At 38.7% G+C, this 21,350-nt stretch overlaps 1 protein-coding gene across 2 annotated transcripts in view; it reads right to left on the minus strand.

Moving 5' to 3' along the window:
• Positions 1-20,681, minus strand: part of LOC127448493 (amyloid-beta A4 protein-like) — a 33,474-nt gene extending 12,793 nt beyond the window's left edge. The window contains exons 1-6 of one of the 2 annotated variants that reach the window (XM_051711089.1): positions 20,397-20,681; positions 5,120-5,287; positions 2,759-2,888; positions 2,334-2,446; positions 1,741-1,931; positions 1,040-1,290 (exon numbers count right to left, since the gene is read on the minus strand). In XM_051711089.1, coding sequence (XP_051567049.1) covers positions 1,040-1,290; positions 1,741-1,931; positions 2,334-2,446; positions 2,759-2,888; positions 5,120-5,287; positions 20,397-20,459 — 916 coding nt within the window. In that variant the 5' untranslated portion in view covers positions 20,460-20,681. The remainder of the gene's footprint in view (positions 1-1,039; positions 1,291-1,740; positions 1,932-2,333; positions 2,447-2,758; positions 2,889-5,119; positions 5,288-20,396) is intronic. The other variant, XM_051711088.1, reaches the window with a different exon arrangement.
• Positions 20,682-21,350: the final 669 nt, after the last annotated feature.

Genomic DNA, 21,350 nt, shown 5'->3' on the forward strand with positions numbered 1-21,350 from the left:
GCAAACCATGAATTCTAAGGAACCGACAAACTGTTCAAACACATCTTGAAATGCAACATGATCTCCTTAGTATTTGTAGGCATTCATTTGTAAAGTGTTGTCTTGTACACATACAATTTTGTCCATTTGGCTAGACACAGGTACGTACGATATCAACATATGGACAACTTTTAAAATATTAACCCTTTTTTACACGTCCAGCGTTAGAGACAACAAATGTTTTACGAATCATTTGAGGCTCTTGACAGAATAACGAATTCATAGAATATATAGGTTAACTTTATTGAAATTATAATTAATTAGATAAACTAAATATGTTTAATACCATCACACCTATTTGACACAGTTGATGCATTTAGTTATTTTTAAATAAATTTACCATTAAAGTGGTCTTCTCTCTACATTTACAGAGTGCTCAGAGGATTTGTAAAGATACTGTCTCTAAAGCTGTGCATTTACGTTTTAAATGTTGTTATTACATATTTAAAAGGTGCACTCGGTAACTTTTTTGTTAGTGTCGTCTTGGACTTACAGGAACATCTAGTGGTGTGGATGCAGCGTCAATCAAAATCAATAGTTTTCAGTTACCAATACCATTGTAGAAATTCACTATTCAATGTCAACCACGATTCATTTAATCTAAGAGTGAAAGTATGCAATAACAGGGCAGTTACTGGGATTAACTGAGTGGAATTCAGCTGGTCATGTGATTCTAACATAGCAGCCCCCATGAGGGGGACCCTTTCCATGTAGAATAAAACAGCTTTTATGAGATTACTGACATGACTAGAGTCCTCATCTCATGTGAGTGCTCATGATTATATACATATTTTTTAGAATAACAATTAATTTCTTTAGGAGTAAAACTTTTTTAACAGGGAAAAATGTGCCCCTTTAAGATATTGTACTTATGAGTGTCTATCCAAATTGACAAAAATGTAAGTGTACACATGTACAAATACCTATGAATACAAATGAGATCACCTTGTGAAATGATGCTACACCACTTTGTATGCATATATGTTCTTGCAAATCTCACCTCGCACAACCTCCTCTATAGACTCTGTGGTGGTAGTGGTGGTGGTGGTTGTCATGGCTACATTGAAGGTCTGCTCACTGGTGTCCTGTTCTTCTGTGGTGTCTTCATCATCACCATCCTCATCATCTTCATCATCTTCACCGTCACCATCCTCATCATTGTCCCATACCTCCTCTTCCTCATTATTCATATCCTCATCGTCCTCGGTCACGACAGGCTCAGGTTTGGTTGTAACCTGTTCTCTCAGCACGCTGTGATCCAAAAATTAATTAAGATTTCATTACATAAATCTACAGTAACGAAGGTCAGGGAGAAATTTCAGGTATCCCATCCATTTTCTCCATAGAGAGAAAGAAGCCACAAGTCAGTGTGATTTCAACTATATTTTTAAAAAACATTCTTAGTGAATAGCTACACTACCCTTTAATACTGATTAGAGATCCCCAATCAGAGTCGCTGTTTCCATGGAAACAGAATTCATAACTTTTTTTCTGATTTTTAAATATTTTTTGCTTTAAATCAAAGTTAAGTTGTGAATCACCTCAGAGCTGGTTTGTTTGGTTCACATCTCCTAAGAAACATATTCTAATATTCCTATATTCCTATGGAGAAAATGAATGGGAAAAATACTTCCGGATTTGAGGCTGCTGAAAAAGTGGGCCATCATTGTTGCTCTCTATTGTACATGTTTGTTTGTTTACCTGCTGTCAGTATACTCGGTCTCTGCACCACCCCACCACACATCTGAGTTGGCCTCCTCCTGCTCCTCGCTGTCCAACACTTTCTGCTCCTCCACAGGGCAGCAGACAAACTCTACACCACGGAAACGGTCGATGCCACAAGGCAGCAGCATACCGTAGTCGTGGAGATTCATGGAGCGGTCACCGCAGGACTGCAGACGGGCATCCACAGGGAATGAGAGAATAAGGTAAAAGATGCTAATTCATCATAGAGCTATAAGTACAACACTCTCATTGAATTATGCATCCTATTTATGCATAATCTGGCTGCATTACACATCATTTTAACCATGGAAGTGGGGTTTGCATGTGTTGTATTAGTGTGTATCAGATGTATTGGTGTGTTGTTTCTATGCAGCATTTGATCCAACCCAGCATTCCAATCCCTTTCATTTTTTTTTCTCATCATGAACAAACCAAATATTTTAACAACTCTTCCCTTAGTGGACAATTTACAGATGAAGAGATGCTGTGAGTGACATATTATGTACTGTATAGGTGTAAAGGTATACAAGTTTGTGAGTGTGTAAATGTTATTTGGTGTGACCTCTGACCTCTTTGGCCACTGTGTGCCAATGCAAATGACTCTCGCACATGTCCATTCGCTCCTGGTGCAGGAACTTACACTTATCTGGGACAAGCAGGGCGTCGCTCACAAATTCCCCAACTAACACAGACACACAAACATACGAAACATTTGCTCATGCATTCAACAGGTGCTCAAATGCATCTGTAACTTGCAGGGCAAAATACCAAGAGCAAATCTTGATGCCTTTATTGTTTCCTGGTGAATCTCCTATTATCTGATGGAAAAGGATGACTCAAAAATCACAATAGCTACACTAGAAGCATTAGTTTAATGTCCTAGATATAAAGGTTAAGCAGAGTGGCAGAGTGTTCTGATGTAAGAGTCACACTGAAGGATAGTCTGTCTGTATACTCGCATATACATACAGTATACTGTACAGTACATACATACCCAGGCAGCGGTAGGGGACCACAATGTGTGTGTGACTGCGGCATTGGGGGCGACCCATTTTGCACCAGTTTTGGATGCTGACAGGCTGGTTGGCCTCCACTACGTTAGTAATCTGCAGGTCTGGGTAGACCTATGGAATCAAGTCAAATCAAGTCACCAGTCAGTAACAATACAACTTACTATCTGCAATCTGACGTTCTACATGCATTTTTGGGTGAAACAGAATAAAACAAAAGGGAGGACAGGACTTCATTTTACCTATTGGAAAATGACTGGAAGCTATTAAGTGTTACTACCAGAATGAAGCCAGGTGGCCAGAAAGGAGAGATTGGGGAGAAAAAAAAACAGTTTGGTGGCACCAGCCGAAAAGCCAAGTCATTTCAGAGGTGGAGCAAGTTACTTGCTAATTACATTTTGATAAAAGACTAGTAATACAAAAACATTTTTCTTTCGAATAATGTGCACAGGTGAATTGTGCATATATTAAAAAGGAAATTGGGTCCGTTTTGACTTCATGACTTCGATTTTGACTTTAGACGCTCTACTCATTTCATGCATTCACCAGATTTATTCATGGTGTCAGAAGTCAGTCGGAGCATTCATGGGTTACGTTTCGGCCAGGCTGATAAATCAGCCAAAGCTGGGCTGATTTACCCTCCCTAGCAACCAGGCCAATTTGGTTGCTTAGAAAACCTGGCTGGAGTCACTCAGCACACCCTGGATTCGAACTCGTGACTCCAGGGGTGGTAGTCAGCGTCAATACTCGCTGAGCTACCCAGGCCCCCTAAGAGAATGTATCTTAAATATCAGAGTATTTTGTATGTAAGTGTATTTTTTCACTTGGTTATACTTCTGTGAGCGCAGTAAAGACAAAATAGACTTATATTCAAGATCTATTATCTAAAACCAAGTCTAAATATGCTTTTTCTCAGGTGAATGCATCTTTTTTTTTTTTTTAAAGGATTTTTAGATATTTTAAAATATATGTATTTTTAATATTATATTCAACATTCTCAGATAACAATTTTTTCTTCTGCAGTATAGCTGCTAAAGAAAATGTATGTTGTTTTAAAGGAGTTTTAGATATTTATATTGGAAAACAAGCCAAAACAAAATCAAAAACATATTTTGTTGCGGTGTATAATGGGGCGAAGACTATCCTCTCTCACCTTTCTGTTCACTTGAATCCATCTTTAACTCACAAAAAAACAAACTCTCTCGTATTAATAAATCTGCATATTGCCAATTTTCACGATAAGAAATGCATAGTGGCATATATTATGACTCAACAAGTCACGAGCCATCACGTTATAATCTAGCTGCATTAAGCTTGCACGCTTGAAGGATGAGCGTCCCCGCGACAGAGTGCACATCAGCCGGGTGCAGTTTCAATAGACTCATAGAAGAGGCACTGACTGCACAGTGAAATGCCAGTTTCGGAGTTTGTAGTTCTTTACATGATCTGCTTCCATATTATTTGAACTTTAATAAAGCTATAACGCATTAAATATAACTGCATTTAAGATGTAACGCCAATGAGAGTGCTAAAGAGAGTGCCTCTGCATTTACTTATTTTGTATTTGTGCATTATATTTCCCTCATACTTTGCGATCTATATCACCTGAAGCTGTTTGGAAAGTTTAGAGTGCATCTGGACTGTGAGATGTGTAATTCTTCCTCTTCTCAGTCAGGCGCAAGCCGCAGTGCTGCTCTCGCGCATCATCATTAAAGTTTAATGTGATTAAATGAGATCAAACGACTATTCAACAACGAAAATTTTTGTCGACGTTGTTGATAACATCGACTAATCGTTTCAGCCCTAATGGATAATTAGCATTTTTCTATATTTTGGCCAAGCTGATTAATCAGCCAAAAATGGGCTGATTTTTTCACCACTGTCTGATAACCGTGCCCGCTAGCCGTACCCCTAGATTGGGATTCACTCTCCCTTAAAGCAGAAAAAAAATTGTCAATAGACAATGAGCATTTTCTGTTTTCAAATATCTTTGAGTGCATATTGTGTAAATATTCTGTACAATAAACAATCATTTCAGATATTTTGTGCACATCTCATCTGCAATCTTATACCGACATTGTAATAAATGCATCATCCTCAGCCATTGAAAAACTCTATAGACTAAACAGAACTCAATTTTCATGTTTATGTATTACTCAGAAGCACCTCGGTTATTAATTACACTGATTGATCATTGATCATTAAGCGATTAACTTGCAATTGCTAATGTAATCATGTTACAATAATGTTTTATAATCTATGTGACCTATTGACAACTAACACTGATACAGCATCAGAACCCATTCTATTCTTCGTTCTTTTATATCTCTCTTCTCTATCCTTACCTCTTGGCAGTATTGAAGGATGCCCTCTTTGGTGCCGATGCAGCTCTTGGTGCCAGTTGGATCTGGTTCCCACTTGCCACTCTGGACGTTGATATGCATGTTGAGCTTCCCACAGTACATGGCCACCTGGGGCTCCGCCAACAAGCCCAGTGAGTCATCGGATGGCACCTGCCAACAGCACAATCAGCGAGCAACATTAGGAACCAATTTCATGCAGACCTATGATCTTTATATGTCTTTACGTCAGATATCACACTTTACACATGCTTCAAAATATAAGATTCAGCAGCACACAAAGAAAACATTGCAATATGGCTCAAACACAGAGACGGGATAACAATATAATGAGGGAATTGTAACTAAATGGGCCAGCACAGGGAGGCTTGCAAGTATCAGTTGAAATCAGAAAGACAATTATGTCAAATGAAGACTTCAAATTTTAGACCATTTCAAGGATGTAAACAATTACAAAGGAATTAGAAAGCCCTTCTGGTATCATTACCCGATCCTTTAAATAAAGCTCTGAGTTAACATTTTCTCAAAGAACATCAAACGTTTACCTGAAGTGACTTATCCAGATGTGTTGTTGATACTGGGTGTCTATGTGAGAGAGGCAATTAAATTTTATCATAGTTAAGATGTTCACAATTATGAGAGGTCACATGACGCCATGCGAGGAGCAGACGTGTGAGCAATGAGCTCTGCACAATTTGCTAGTTTTTTAATTATTTTCATGTTATAATCCAGTGAGATTCGATACACCTAGTTTCATATTGTTCTTTGAGGTAAACATGGCAAAGAGGTCAAAATCCTTGGGCTCTTTACGCAAGCTGAAACCTCTGATGGGCCTGCAGACCGGGGACTCAATTTGGATGGCGCGGCGGGAGAGATTCAACGCCAACGGTCCAATATGTCTGTGATGCTGATGAAGGTTGTTGCTGACTTGGAGGATCTCACTGTTATACGTCGATCGATTATGGCGATGGAAACAAAATTTTCTGAGTTGGTAACAAGAGTGGTAGATGTTGAGAGACGGATCGATTACCTGGAGTCATCAGAAAGGGAATTATCCGTTAATCCGCTTGTGACCAAAATAGACGTGGAAAACATTTTGGAAAAACTGGAAGAGCTCGAAAGTAGAAGCCAAAAAAATTACGTACGGATTGTTGGGAGTTCCTGAGCATGAAGAAGGTAGAGATATGGTAAAATTCCTAGATGAGCTCTTCCTGAGTCTGCTCAACATAAAAGGCCACAAACTGGAAATCGAGCGAGCTCACAGTGTCCCAGCTCGCACATCTGCTGAGGGAAACAGGCCCTGATCAATTCTGGCAACATTTTTGAGATCATCTGATAAAGATCTTGTGTTGCGCAAGGCAAGGAGCAAAGGAAAGCTTTCTTGGAAGAATCACAACATTTTCTTGTTCCTGGATTTTGCGAATTCGACAAGAGAGAAATGCGATCGGTTCAAGGAGTGTAAGAAACACTTACATCAATGGAAGATCGCTTTTGCATTGATGTTTCCGGCCAAACTGAGAACAGATATGAAGGATGGCCACAAAGTATTTACGTGTCCCAAACAAGCACTGTCCTTCATAAATACATTGGAGTGAATAAGCCATTTGGTAATTCTCATGTGAGTGGAATGACTTGCTGAACATACACTCGACTGTCTGAGGAAGCTGGGCGCCATTTTTGTTTCTGTTTGTGTTGGTTCCGCCTAGCGGCTGGAGTTTGTTTTGTGGAATAACACTCCTTCAAGAAACTTTTGCATTGACGGAGGGTCACTTTTGCACTGGGGTTCCCGGCCAGATTGAGAATGGATGCTGGGGATGGCCGTAAAATATCTACATGCCCACACAAAGGATGTCTTTAATAAAGTTGGCGACTGAGTAAATCATGGTGTATTTTTTTATGCAGTCTCTGAGTGAATTTGACTCTTGACCATCCAAGGAACCGGGACACCTGTTTTGTTTCTTTTTGTGCTGGTTCCGCCTAGCAGCTGGAGTTTGTTTTGTGGAATAACACTGCTTCAGGACAGTTGTGGATGAATCTGCTCGTTCATTGTGCTTATGCCTCTGTTGGCTGGAGTTTGTTTTGTGGAGTATATTTGCAGGACATTGAAATGATTATGTAATCTGCTGCACTCATAAACAGCTGGCTCACTGAACACTTGTTTGTCTGTCCGAGGAAACTGAACGGATTTATATCGGTTGGAATTTGTTTTGTGAAGGAACACACCTTCGAGACAGTTCTGTGAATGAATCTACACATTCTTTGTGTTTATTCTGCCTATTGGCTGGGGTTTGTTTTACAAAGTATTTTCTGTTATGTAATTCTGCCTTACAAAATTTGTGCAGAAGTACTGGACTTGAGCAATCCAATGGCAAAGTTGTCGCGGGGGCTCTCGTAGGCATACATGGACCTTTTGAGTTTAGAGGGATTGACGCCAGTTGGCGCTGTCGTGCGCGGGGTTAATGTGAAAATGCTTTTTTCTGTTTTTTTTTTTTGTTTTTTTTTGTGGTGGGGGATGTTTGGGGTTTGATTGTTGCACTAATGTTGGAATGTGGTCTGTATAATCTTGTTTTTTACACACAATTTATTTTGTCTATTATATCAAAATGTCAAATGTTAATATGAGCGGGATATCTTTCTCCACATGGAATGTGAATGGGTTGGGGCACCCCATAAAAAGAAGGAAGGATATTTCTTTACTTAAGCGTAAGAAATGTGATATAGTGTTTCTTCAAGAAACGTATCTTTCCCTGCAGGAAGCTGAAAAAATTGGGAAGATATGAGGTGGGCACGTATTTTTTTAGTGCTGGCTCAAGTAAGAGTATGGGAGTCATTACACTGATAAGTAAACATCTACAATTCAAATCTCTCAAACAGATTAAAGATAAATTAGGGAGAATTATTATTGTTTTAGCAGAAATTCAGTGGCAAAGGTTGGTTTTGGCTAATATTTATGCACCTAATGTTGATGATCGGGGCTTTTTTATTGATCTTGTTGCAAGCTGCTGGTACCCCTCATGATATAATATTGGGAGGAGACTTTAATCTTTTGATGGACTCAGTCCTTGATCATTGTGAAGCAAAAGTGTGTAAGCCCCCAAGAGCAACACTGACGCTTCACAGGATGTGTAACAATCTTGATTGCTCAATTGGAAACATCTTAGTCTCAGATCACACCCTGGTGAGTTTAGAGATGTTGCCACATATGGAAAAAAGAAATCATATAGTTGCCGCTTTAATGTATCCCTGTTGCAAAATCCTGATTTCCAACAAATGTTAAAGATTGAAATCAATGTTTATATGGAGACCAACTGGTCCTCAGTATCTTCTGTGGGTGTGGCTTTTGAGGCACTTAGGGCGGTTCTTAGGGGTCAGATCATACAGTATGCCTCATTTACCAAAAAATCCAAAGCATGAGAACTCGTGGAGTTGGAAGGAAATATTAAAAGTGCAGAGGCAGAGCTGAAGCACCGAATGTCATCTGATGGTCTCAGAGAATTGACCTGATTAAAATACAGATATAATACTATTATGTCACGGAAAGTGGAGTTTTGGTTATTCAGGGCAAGACAGTCATACTTTGAGTCGGGGGACAAAGCAGGGAAGCTTTTGGCTAGATATATAAAGCAGGGAGAGTCTTTTTCTACCATTCCCTCAGTGAAATCTGCTGGTGGTGAAATTTTTAACTCTGCCATTGATATTAATAATGCCTTTAAAGAGTTCTATCTTGATCTTTATAGTTCCACATCTTCATCTACTGATGAAGATATTAAAAAATTTGTGGAACCATTAGAACTCCCTAAATTAAAAAAAAAAATTCTCTTGATTCTGAGATAATCTTGGAGGAGCTTGACGAGGTAATTAAGGCCTTACCTACAGGCAAGGCTCCGGGGCCAGATGGTTTTGCCGCTGAATTTTTTAGATCTTATGCTAAAGACTTGGCTCCACTTTTGTTTATACGGAATCGTTAAAGAATGGAAAGCTTCCCCCAACCATGACACAAGCCCAAATCAGTCTGTCCTTCTTAAAAATGACAAAGATCCAAGCGAGTGTAAAAGTTACTGTCCAATTTCCCTTATCCAGCTAGATGTTGGCTAACCGGTTAAGCAAAGTTATGACATCTCTTATACATATAGATCAGGTGGGGTTTATTTGGGGATGCAACTCTTCTGATAACATTAGGCGTTTCATCAATATCATGTGGTCAGTAGCGAATGATCAGTCTCCAGTCGCTGACATCTCACTTGACGCTGAAAAGGCGTTTGATATGGCAGAATGGGATTATCTTTTTAAGATTTTGGAAATGTATGGGTTCGGGAGTACATTTATTGGTTGGATTAAGTTACTTTATAGTCACCCTGTAGCAGGGGTAGAGACAAATGGATTAATTTCAGATTATTTTACTCTGAATAGGGGCACTTGGCAGGCTTGCCCTCTTTCCCCATTATTGTTCTGTCTTGCCCTGGAACCATTAGCAGCCGTGATAAGAAAGGAGGATGATTTTCCGGGGGTGATGCCGGGAGGTGTGGCGCATAAGCTTCTGCTTTACGCAGATGATATTTTATTATTTGTCTCTGACCCTGTTAGACCTATGCTTTGCCTCCACAGAATTATTAATTCCTTTTCCAAGTTCTCAGGATACAAAGTCAATTTGTCTAAATCCGAAGCTTTGGCTTTGACAGCGTGCTGTCCAGTAACGGCCTTCCAGCCGGGTGCCTTCCAGTGGCCCAAACAGGGCATTAAGTATTTGGGTATTTTATTCCCAGCAAATTTGTCTGATTTAGTTAGAGTTCATTTTGACCCTTTAATAAAAAGGTTTTCGAGCAATGTGGACAGGTGGGCTTCATTACATTTATCGATGATTGGGAAGGTTAATGTTATTAAAATGAACTGTATTCCAAAATTCAACTACCTGCTACAGTCACTCCCTATAGATGTCCCCCTCTCTTATTTCAAGCAATTTCATCACATAGCGAAGTCCTTCATTTGGAATGGTAAACGTCCCAGACTACATTTCAACAAATTACATAAGCTGATTGATAAAGGTCGGCTAGTCCTTCCCAAGATTTTGTTCAATTATTATGCGTTCAGTCTCAGGCATTTGGCTCATTGGTCACTTCCACCTGAAAGAGCACCTCCCTGGTTTTCTATTGAACAGGAAGTCCTTGCCCCTATTTCACCATTGGAAAACCTTTCTATCAAACTAATCGGAGAAGTTAAGTCACACCCCATTATCTCACATTTGCACGTGATTTGGACAAGAGTGGCCAGAGTATTTAATTCGGACATTTATTTAAATGTTGCCTCAAGCATATAGCTGAACCCCAAATTATGTATCAACAAGTCCCCTTTCTGTTGGTCAGAGTGTATTGTGAGGGGGGTTACTACACTCGGCGACATGTATGAGAGTGGAGTGTTGAGATCTTCTGAGAATTTGGGTCATAATTGTTGGGATTCCCAGATCTCAGTTTTATAGGAATTTACAGCTGCGCCACATGCTCTGTACTGTTTTTGGGATTAGCACACACTCCCCTAAAGCTGCAGATACTTTGGAAGAGATGATTACTGCTTTTGGAAAAGGCCATGAGGCATCAGTGTATTACTCCCTGCTAATTCAGAGTCTGGGTGATGGAGCTTTAACTTCTATCAAGAGATTATGGGAGAAAAATTTGAACTTGGTATTGGAGGAAGGAGTGTGGACTAGGATTCTAAAAAATGTGAAGTCAGCATCTAGAGATTTAAGGGTTTGCCTTATGCAATTTAAGATTTTACATAGATTTTATTGGACCCCCTCTAGATTATACAGGCTTGGTTTTAAAGACACACCCACCTGCTGGCGATGCCAATCATTGGACATTGGAATGATTATGTAATCTGCTGCACTCATAAACAGCTGGCTCACTGAACACTTGTTTGTCTGTCCGAGGAAACTGAACGGATTTATATCGGTTGGAATTTGTTTTGTGAAGGAACACACCTTCGAGACAGTTCTGTGAATGAATCTACACATTCTTTGTGTTTATTCTGCCTATTGGCTGGGGTTTGTTTTACAAAGTATTTTCTGTTATGTAATTCTGCCTTACAAAATTTGTGCAGAAGTACTGGACTTGAGCAATCCAATGGCAAAGTTGTCGCGGGGGCTCTCGTAGGCATACATGGACCTTTTGAGTTTAGAGGGATTGACGCCAGTTGGCGCTGTCGTGCGCGGGGTTAATGTGAAAATGCTTTTTTCTGTTTTTTTTTTTGTTTTTTTTTTTGTGGTGGGGGATGTTTGGGGTTTGATTGTTGCACTAATGTTGGAATGTGGTCTGTATAATCTTGTTTTTTACACACAATTTATTTTGTCTATTATATCAAAATGTCAAATGTTAATATGAGCGGGATATCTTTCTCCACATGGAATGTGAATGGGTTGGGGCACCCCATAAAAAGAAGGAAGGATATTTCTTTACTTAAGCGTAAGAAATGTGATATAGTGTTTCTTCAAGAAACGTATCTTTCCCTGCAGGAAGCTGAAAAAATTGGGAAGATATGAGGTGGGCATGTATTTTTTTAGTGCTGGCTCAAGTAAGAGTATGGGAGTCATTACACTGATAAGTAAACATCTACAATTCAAATCTCTCAAACAGATTAAAGATAAATTAGGGAGAATTATTATTGTTTTAGCAGAAATTCAGTGGCAAAGGTTGGTTTTGGCTAATATTTATGCACCTAATGTTGATGATCGGGGCTTTTTTATTGATCTTGAAGGGATGTTGCAAGCTGCTGGTACCCCTCATGATATAATATTGGGAGGAGACTTTAATCTTTTGATGGACTCAGTCCTTGATCATTGTGAAGCAAAAGTGTGTAAGCCCCCAAGAGCAACACTGACGCTTCACAGGATGTGTAACAATCTTGATTGCTCAATTGGAAACATCTTAGTCTCAGATCACACCCTGGTGAGTTTAGAGATGTTGCCACATATGGAAAAAAGAAATCATATAGTTGCCGCTTTAATGTATCCCTGTTGCAAAATCCTGATTTCCAACAAATGTTAAAGATTGAAATCAATGTTTATATGGAGACCAACTGGTCCTCAGTATCTTCTGTGGGTGTGGCTTTTGAGGCACTTAGGGCGGTTCTTAGGGGTCAGATCATACAGTATGCCTCATTTACCAAAAAATCCAAAGCATGAGAACTCGTGGAGTTGGAAGGAAATATTAAAAGTGCAGAGGCAGAGCTGAAGCACCGAATGTCATCTGATGGTCTCAGAGAATTGACCTGATTAAAATACAGATATAATACTATTATGTCACGGAAAGTGGAGTTTTGGTTATTCAGGGCAAGACAGTCATACTTTGAGTCGGGGGACAAAGCAGGGAAGCTTTTGGCTAGATATATAAAGCAGGGAGAGTCTTTTTCTACCATTCCCTCAGTGAAATCTGCTGGTGGTGAAATTTTTAACTCTGCCATTGATATTAATAATGCCTTTAAAGAGTTCTATCTTGATCTTTATAGTTCCACATCTTCATCTACTGATGAAGATATTAAAAAATTTGTGGAACCATTAGAACTCCCTAAATTAAAAAAAAAAAATTCTCTTGATTCTGAGATAATCTTGGAGGAGCTTGACGAGGTAATTAAGGCCTTACCTACAGGCAAGGCTCCGGGGCCAGATGGTTTTGCCGCTGAATTTTTTAGATCTTATGCTAAAGACTTGGCTCCACTTTTGTTTATACGGAATCGTTAAAGAATGGAAAGCTTCCCCCAACCATGACACAAGCCCAAATCAGTCTGTCCTTCTTAAAAATGACAAAGATCCAAGCGAGTGTAAAAGTTACTGTCCAATTTCCCTTATCCAGCTAGATGTTGGCTAACCGGTTAAGCAAAGTTATGACATCTCTTATACATATAGATCAGGTGGGGTTTATTTGGGGATGCAACTCTTCTGATAACATTAGGCGTTTCATCAATATCATGTGGTCAGTAGCGAATGATCAGTCTCCAGTCGCTGACATCTCACTTGACGCTGAAAAGGCGTTTGATATGGCAGAATGGGATTATCTTTTTAAGATTTTGGAAATGTATGGGTTCGGGAGTACATTTATTGGTTGGATTAAGTTACTTTATAGTCACCCTGTAGCAGGGGTAGAGACAAATGGATTAATTTCAGATTATTTTACTCTGAATAGGGGCACTTGGCAGGCTTGCCCTCTTTCCCCATTATTGTTCTGTCTTGCCCTGGAACCATTAGCAGCCGTGATAAGAAAGGAGGATGATTTTCCGGGGGTGATGCCGGGAGGTGTGGCGCATAAGCTTCTGCTTTACGCAGATGATATTTTATTATTTGTCTCTGACCCTGTTAGACCTATGCTTTGCCTCCACAGAATTATTAATTCCTTTTCCAAGTTCTCAGGATACAAAGTCAATTTGTCTAAATCCGAAGCTTTGGCTTTGACAGCGTGCTGTCCAGTAACGGCCTTCCAGCCGGGTGCCTTCCAGTGGCCCAAACAGGGCATTAAGTATTTGGGTATTTTATTCCCAGCAAATTTGTCTGATTTAGTTAGAGTTCATTTTGACCCTTTAATAAAAAGGTTTTCGAGCAATGTGGACAGGTGGGCTTCATTACATTTATCGATGATTGGGAAGGTTAATGTTATTAAAATGAACTGTATTCCAAAATTCAACTACCTGCTACAGTCACTCCCTATAGATGTCCCCCTCTCTTATTTCAAGCAATTTCATCACATAGCGAAGTCCTTCATTTGGAATGGTAAACGTCCCAGACTACATTTCAACAAATTACATAAGCTGATTGATAAAGGTCGGCTAGTCCTTCCCAAGATTTTGTTCAATTATTATGCGTTCAGTCTCAGGCATTTGGCTCATTGGTCACTTCCACCTGAAAGAGCACCTCCCTGGTTTTCTATTGAACAGGAAGTCCTTGCCCCTATTTCACCATTGGAAAACCTTTCTATCAAACTAACCGGAGAAGTTAAGTCACACCCCATTATCTCACATTTGCACGTGATTTGGACAAGAGTGGCCAGAGTATTTAATTCGGACATTTATTTAAATGTTGCCTCAAGCATATAGCTGAACCCCAAATTATGTATCAACAAGTCCCCTTTCTGTTGGTCAGAGTGTATTGTGAGGGGGTTACTACACTCGGCGACATGTATGAGAGTGGAGTGTTGAGATCTTCTGAGAATTTGGGTCATAATTGTTGGGATTCCCAGATCTCAGTTTTATAGGAATTTACAGCTGCGCCACATGCTCTGTACTGTTTTTGGGATTAGCACACACTCCCCTAAAGCTGCAGATACTTTGGAAGAGATGATTACTGCTTTTGGAAAAGGCCATGAGGCATCAGTGTATTACTCCCTGCTAATTCAGAGTCTGGGTGATGGAGCTTTAACTTCTATCAAGAGATTATGGGAGAAAAATTTGAACTTGGTATTGGAGGAAGGAGTGTGGACTAGGATTCTAAAAAATGTGAAGTCAGCATCTAGAGATTTAAGGGTTTGCCTTATGCAATTTAAGATTTTACATAGATTTTATTGGACCCCCTCTAGATTATACAGGCTTGGTTTTAAAGACACACCCACCTGCTGGCGATGCCAATCAGAAGTTGGAGATAACCCATGTCTTTTGGAGATGTGTTAAGATCCAAGATTTTTGGTTAAATGTTCAGAATTATTTGTGTGACGTTTGGGCACTAAAATTTGACTTTGCCCCAGACTTTGTATTTTGGGCGATGGGGCAGTTATAAATTTGGGGGACAAATATATAACAAATTGGGTTCTGACTAGCATGATGATTGGCAGACAAATTATTTGAAGAGTTTGGAAGTCAGACGGAATGCCATCATTTCCGGTGTGGTGCGCGGAGATGAAGAGGGTGGTGGCTTTTGAAGAGATGACAGATAGAAGGCTGGGGTAGGTATTTGGTGGTTTTGGGGGACTCACAGGGAAGGAATGAGGAGAGAGAAGTTTAGTTTAATTATGCATGTTTATTATATATATATATATATATATATATATATATATATATATATATATATATATATAATTATTATTATTATTATTATTATTATTTTTTTTATTATTTTATGTGACCACAGGGGTGTTCTTTGGGGAGGGATATTAGTGAGGATTAAAAGTTAAATGTTGATTCGGTGTGTATGTGTTGTGTTTTTCTCTGTTGTGTTATTTTCTTTGAATCAATAAAAAAATTTTAATTACAAAAATAAAAGATGTTCACAATTATTTCCTCAGTGGAAAGATCGGGAATATTGGATCGCTCCTATTAAAATCAATGAAGCTGTTCAATGAAGCTGTCTGCATGACCTGCAGACAAGGAAAGGATCTCTTTTAGGAACGATGTGTTCCTAATTGGTAAGTCGTTTTGGAATAAAAGCATCTGCTAAAATACTAAATGTAAAAGTAAATTACTTGCGCAGCTTCATTCATTGTAATGGGAGCAATCTATAGTCACTTTAGGGCTCTACCTATCAAACTCACTATTAGTTGGCATAAATTTTGAACAACTACCAGAGAAAAGATGTGTGCTACAGTTGTTAGTACTTCATTTATCCACCTGTCATGCGTCCATTTGTGGTTACTCTTTCGGCACTTTAAATTCCATTAGTTCCAGGTATGCAGGGTGCATCCAGCCATCGAACAACATGGTCCACATTTGAATAATGACATTTTATGACAATCGTGTTAACGTTAGCACTGTAATGTTAATTGTGTTAAAATCACTATGAGAAGCGCCTCCCACTGTTGTTTTCAATGAGTTGGACAAGTAGGAAATGTTAAAGGAACAAAGACGTCAATTCCTTAAACTGATGAATAGCCCTTGAAATGGTCTATAGGAATAATTCACCCAAAAATTATAATTTTCCCATCATTTACTCACCTTTATTTCATCACAAACTCGTATGATTTTTTTCTTCAGCAGAACATAAACAAAGATATTTTAATGGAGATATGATGTCTGTTTGTCCATACAATGCAAGTGAATGGTGACCAAAATTTTCAAGCTACAAAATAAGGACATAAATGCAGAATAAAGGTGATCCATAAGACTCCAGTGGTTTAGTCCATGTCTTCAAAAGCGATCCAATCTACTTGAAATAATGATCGTGCCTAGAGACTGCAATGGCAAAATGTACAGTGAAAAAGGAGTTATATTTTGGTCTGTTCTCACCCAAAACCGATAGGACTGGAGTCTTATGGCTGCCTTTGTCCTTTTTGGAGCTTGAAAATGTGGTCACCATTCACTTACAATGTATGGACAAACAGACATCATATCTCCATTAAAATATAATCGATTGTGTTCTGTGGAAGAAAGTTTGAGATGACATAAGGGTGAGTAAATGATGAGAGAATTATCATTTTTGGGTCACTAACATCTAAAAGAATGTATAGTACATGTATCTGAGAAGGATAACATCTGTGCAAATGCAGGTTGAAAAAATAAAAGCATTTTGGAAGTAAGATAAATCAGTGACAGTGGCCCCAAAAAGACTTTGGGCACTTTTGAACACTCAAGTCTCATTTAAAAATGTCTGAATGTCATCATTGCATTAGAAACAAAATATCAATGCAATTGGCATCTACAAACAAATGATGCTAGGCCTTTTCTGCCTGTAAACAAATGGTAATCTGCTTTGAGCCACAATGCCAGTTATGTAAGGTACAATATAAAACATTACAGCCCTATTCAGTTCAGAGTTAAAAGCCTTAAATACAAGGTAATCTCTTAAAGTGGGGTGGAAATTACAGTTTTTTTAAAGAGATAGAAAAGTGGAGATAGATGAATGAGACAGAAGTATGAGTTTCTGAAAAATGAGAGAGGAACCTAGAAGACTACAGGGAAACACACATATAGAGTAAGAATAATGGCTGCTCTCTCTTGTGTTTCTTTGGTCTGGACTCGACCCTGACTATCACAAAAGGCCCCCTACAACCACCAGTCCCACCCAGTCCTTTCAACCGAACGTGAGGAATTATGGGATTGTTGTTTTTTCCCCTTTTTGTCCTGTGTAACAAACAGTGGAAGTGCTGCTGTAGCCTGATGTCTAAAATATAAAGGGCTGCCCCCTAATAGTCGACCAAACGTTAGTCGATGAGAAGAGTCTTGGTTGACCAAGTTTTGATTGGTCGGTTTGTCGCAGAAAAAAAAAAAAAAACTCCACAGGAAGTGGCGAAGTCACGCAGTCAGTGATAGACAGACATGATCGTTTACACGGCTAGTCCATGCGGTAATTAATAATGTCGGGCAGGAAATCCAAAGTGTGGGATCATTTTGAGAGGGTAAAGGATGACCCAAAGGAGGTGACATGCAAACTCTGCAGGCAAACGTTCGCCTATCATTCATCATCGAACTCAAACATGGCTTATCATTTGAAACATGCAAGTAGCCTAATGTTAGCCACTTAGCATGGCCGCTCACTCTAACGTTAGATAACCTAGACATATATGCACTATTAGGCTTATCCAAGTGTTTGTGGGGAGTGGGGAAGCTAAATTAGTACCCCGCTTACTGCATGTTTAACTTAATGTCCATTTCTCTCTATAAATTAACAAAATGTCCCGACAGTCTCCTTGCTGGTTTCTCCGACACATTCAGAATCATTACCACTTTTGCCGATGCGGCTCGCTTCGTGTTTGCGCTTGTAAAATTTATATTATAAAGGCTCATTATTACAGTTTAGTATTTCTCTGTACTGTCGAACAGTGTTAGCAATGTTCTTTCTCAGCCCTGGAACTCAAACCATTTGCCATCTGATGCCCCCCCAAAATATTATATTTAAGTAATTAAATTAATATCATAAACGTGCGACAACTAGTCGACTAATGGCTCAAACTAATGACTACTAGTCAACTAGGAAAATCTTTGGTCGGAGGCAGTCCTAAAAATATGCCTCTGTTTGTTATTAAGTCTCAGCATGGAGACAGATGGACAGACAGATAGATAGATATTGTTAGGATGTTTGCCTTAACAATAATACTGCTTCTACACCATGTGAAAGCCAGTCATCTGTAAATCAATCTCTTAAAATAGTCTCAGCCAGGTTGTCATAGCAGCTTAGTATCTACATTAGTGCATCTATCAAAATGAAATATGCAGCTTTCGAGAAACTTTCTGCTTAAAAATTTATAACGTAAGACTATCATAATGAGTTAGGTATTTTTGTACCTCTTAAAGACTTAATTTAAAACTTGTTTAACATGTTTACATGTTCTACTGACATTTCACAATCAAACTAAAGAAGCCTTGTTCAGATGGAGGCTGACTGAAAACAGATTTACCTATTAAAACGAATCTAAGCAAGAGGCCTTTCAGAGGAAACAGCATGTTCATGGTTATGGTGAGTAGTAAAGAGGTGACAACACAAACTCTCAAAGCTTGTTTTGGCTCTCAACTTACAAGTGACACCTTTAATGAAAAAAGCCTAAGGGCCTTATGTCTTGTACCACATGGCATGAGTACCATATTATACCTTATCCTATATTTAGAAGTCTGCATCCGAGTCAATAACGTTACGCTCATATTTGTCATGTTCTATTACGTTTTTCAAAAATACATAAAAAAATGCAATTAACACAACAATTAGGCTACTTCAATACACCTCTACTATAATATTTTTTTATTCTAAATTTCAGTCATTTTGATACTTTATTCTGGAGGTTAAAAGGCAAAATTGTCTAGTGGTGTAATTGTCAAGCTAATAAATAAATAAATAAATAAATACATTAGTCTTCTCCATAAGTAAGAAACTGAAATAATTTTAATGAAATAATTGTTGGCATAGTTAGTTTTAGATTAATCTTTTACTGTCACTTCTTTAAAAAAGCACTGAAACAATGTTCTTTAAAAATAATATTCATATATTAATTATTATTATTGCCCACCGAATAAAGGTCAGGTGGTGTAACCAACATGTAGGTAAAACCTAACAATAAAAAAAAGGAGAGGACCCCGTTATACCCTCATGACTGTGTGAAGTTTAAAAATATATATATTAGCATTTTTATAAAAAGGCACATTTTCTTCAGGTCAAATGGAGTAAACCTAAGAAATCTTCTTGATATGTGTCACTCAGAAATACATGATATTTCTATACGTATATATAACACTGAAAATACGTTAATAAAATAATAATAACAATAATTAATGAATTAATAACGCAGCTTTTTGCCTGGGTTACTTCGCTGCAATTTGGATTAAAAAAAAAAAAAAAAAAAAATTAAACGCCGCAGTTCACTGACGCCATCTTGCTTCTATCGACTAACATATTTTGTAATATTCCTCAATAAACATCCTTAGAATGGACCAGTCCCATTTTATGAATGCATTTTAGCAGACAGGCCGACATAACAAAGCAAATTATTTTACAGAACACTAGTGTGAATATTAGATGCGCAAAAGTCACCTCAGAGGAATTAAGTTTTTCCTCTGATGCTCGAATGCTTCAGGCCGCCGTCGGATTGCTGCCACAGCATTTATTCACCAACATGGAGCTCTGCAATCTTGCAGACTGGCCAAATGTTAGTAATTCCATCTTTCGAACGAAGAGAACGTCGTTCCTGCAGCATGTGACGAGGGACTGGTTTGTTAAACTCTGCCACCTTGACACTGTTAAAGAGCTCTCACTGATGTTTACATTTTTGATGAGGTTTCCACCATCCGAATCTGCATGTCAGGCAAATAATGAGCTCGTATTCATCTCACCCGAATTTAAGTGCTCTAAAACGCGTATCAAGCAGCATAAAATCATCAGATCAGCATTTCCATGGTGCAATTCTTTATTAGGATACAATGTATCAACGAAACTCTTCTTCGAATGTGATGACTACTATGTTTCCTTATTCGAGGCAAACATGTGCAGACACTCCACATATTAAACAAGTCCAAGAATGCCAGAATGATTTAATTCTTTTCTACATGGTATTAATCACTTCCACAAGCTACAGTTCGCCCGTTAAGCACATAGTGTAAACCAGGCGATCCTGCCTCCACTAGAAGCCACCACCCAACTCTTTTTAATTGATTTCATAAGACCGATGACCAAGAGAAACCCTTGGGCTATAGACACTGCATTAGAGGGAACTATGATATCGTGGGAATACAACACTTAAAATCAGGCAGCGCTCAAAATGTCTGTCTGCATCTTTGTTTGCGGTTTTTAACCCTCGCTGCCAGCCAGGCCGTCCTTTACACTATGGATGAGAATGAAGCCTCATCTCCGTTAAATAATCGCTATTCTTACCTCGATGGCGAACGACAAAGTCGTCAGCATTATCAGCAGGAATGGCGTACGGTCCATGGCCATGCCGTGTTACCTAACGCAGCACGTCCAGATGGATAAATAATGTCCTGAGCGGATCAGGGGTTTTCTGTCGGGATTTTCTGCTCCCTATCGCCTTTGCTGGTTGTGCTTTATGATAAGTGCGATAGACAGAGAGCGACTGCACACAGCTGCTCCAGTGAAAGTCAGCTGACCAGACGTCTGGAGAGAGTGTGGAACAGAGTGGAGTTCTAGATTGGAAGTGGTCAAAGAGAAAACCGCAGAATTCTACCAACACATCAAAACATTGGAAGTAATGAATACCAGAGCGAAGATAAATGCAAAACCTTGAATCTCCATTCAACTATCATTTGAGTGACTTTTATATAACACCCGTACCTATATAGAAATGCAGAATATGTACAGTATTTAGAAAAAAAAAAATCATAGCTATTTGACGGTAACATGTCTACTTATGCTTTAATTAGTGAAGAATAAGTAGGAAAAATAGATGTCTTCATACCAAGCAAGCACCCCTTGTTGGTTGTAGAAATGGAGCAGGGACCCCCTGTTATATTTTATTCAATTGGCTGTTTTAATCCTGGCCTAATAAGCTAAAGCACTGGGACCTGGCCATTTCATTATTTTCCAATATGAATATGATGAATACGATACAGAAAACGTCACACTTGAAAGATCTAGGGATTGAAACATATATAAAAAGAACATTTAGAATATAAGAGGTGTAGAAGCTGGTACATGAAAAAAAAACAACACAAAAACAAATCTGTTCTCTTGCATATAAGTGATTTTTGATTCAACTAATTGCAAAGACAGATTCTAACAATCCCCTATTTCACACTGAAACAGATTTTTTATTTATTATGAAACAGATGCAGTACAAGCAATGTACTCTTTGATAATTCAATGGCAAGT

The sequence above is a fragment of the Myxocyprinus asiaticus genome, chromosome 11 (assembly GCF_019703515.2).
Source record: "Myxocyprinus asiaticus isolate MX2 ecotype Aquarium Trade chromosome 11, UBuf_Myxa_2, whole genome shotgun sequence".
Lineage (NCBI taxonomy): Eukaryota > Metazoa > Chordata > Actinopteri > Cypriniformes > Catostomidae > Myxocyprinus > Myxocyprinus asiaticus.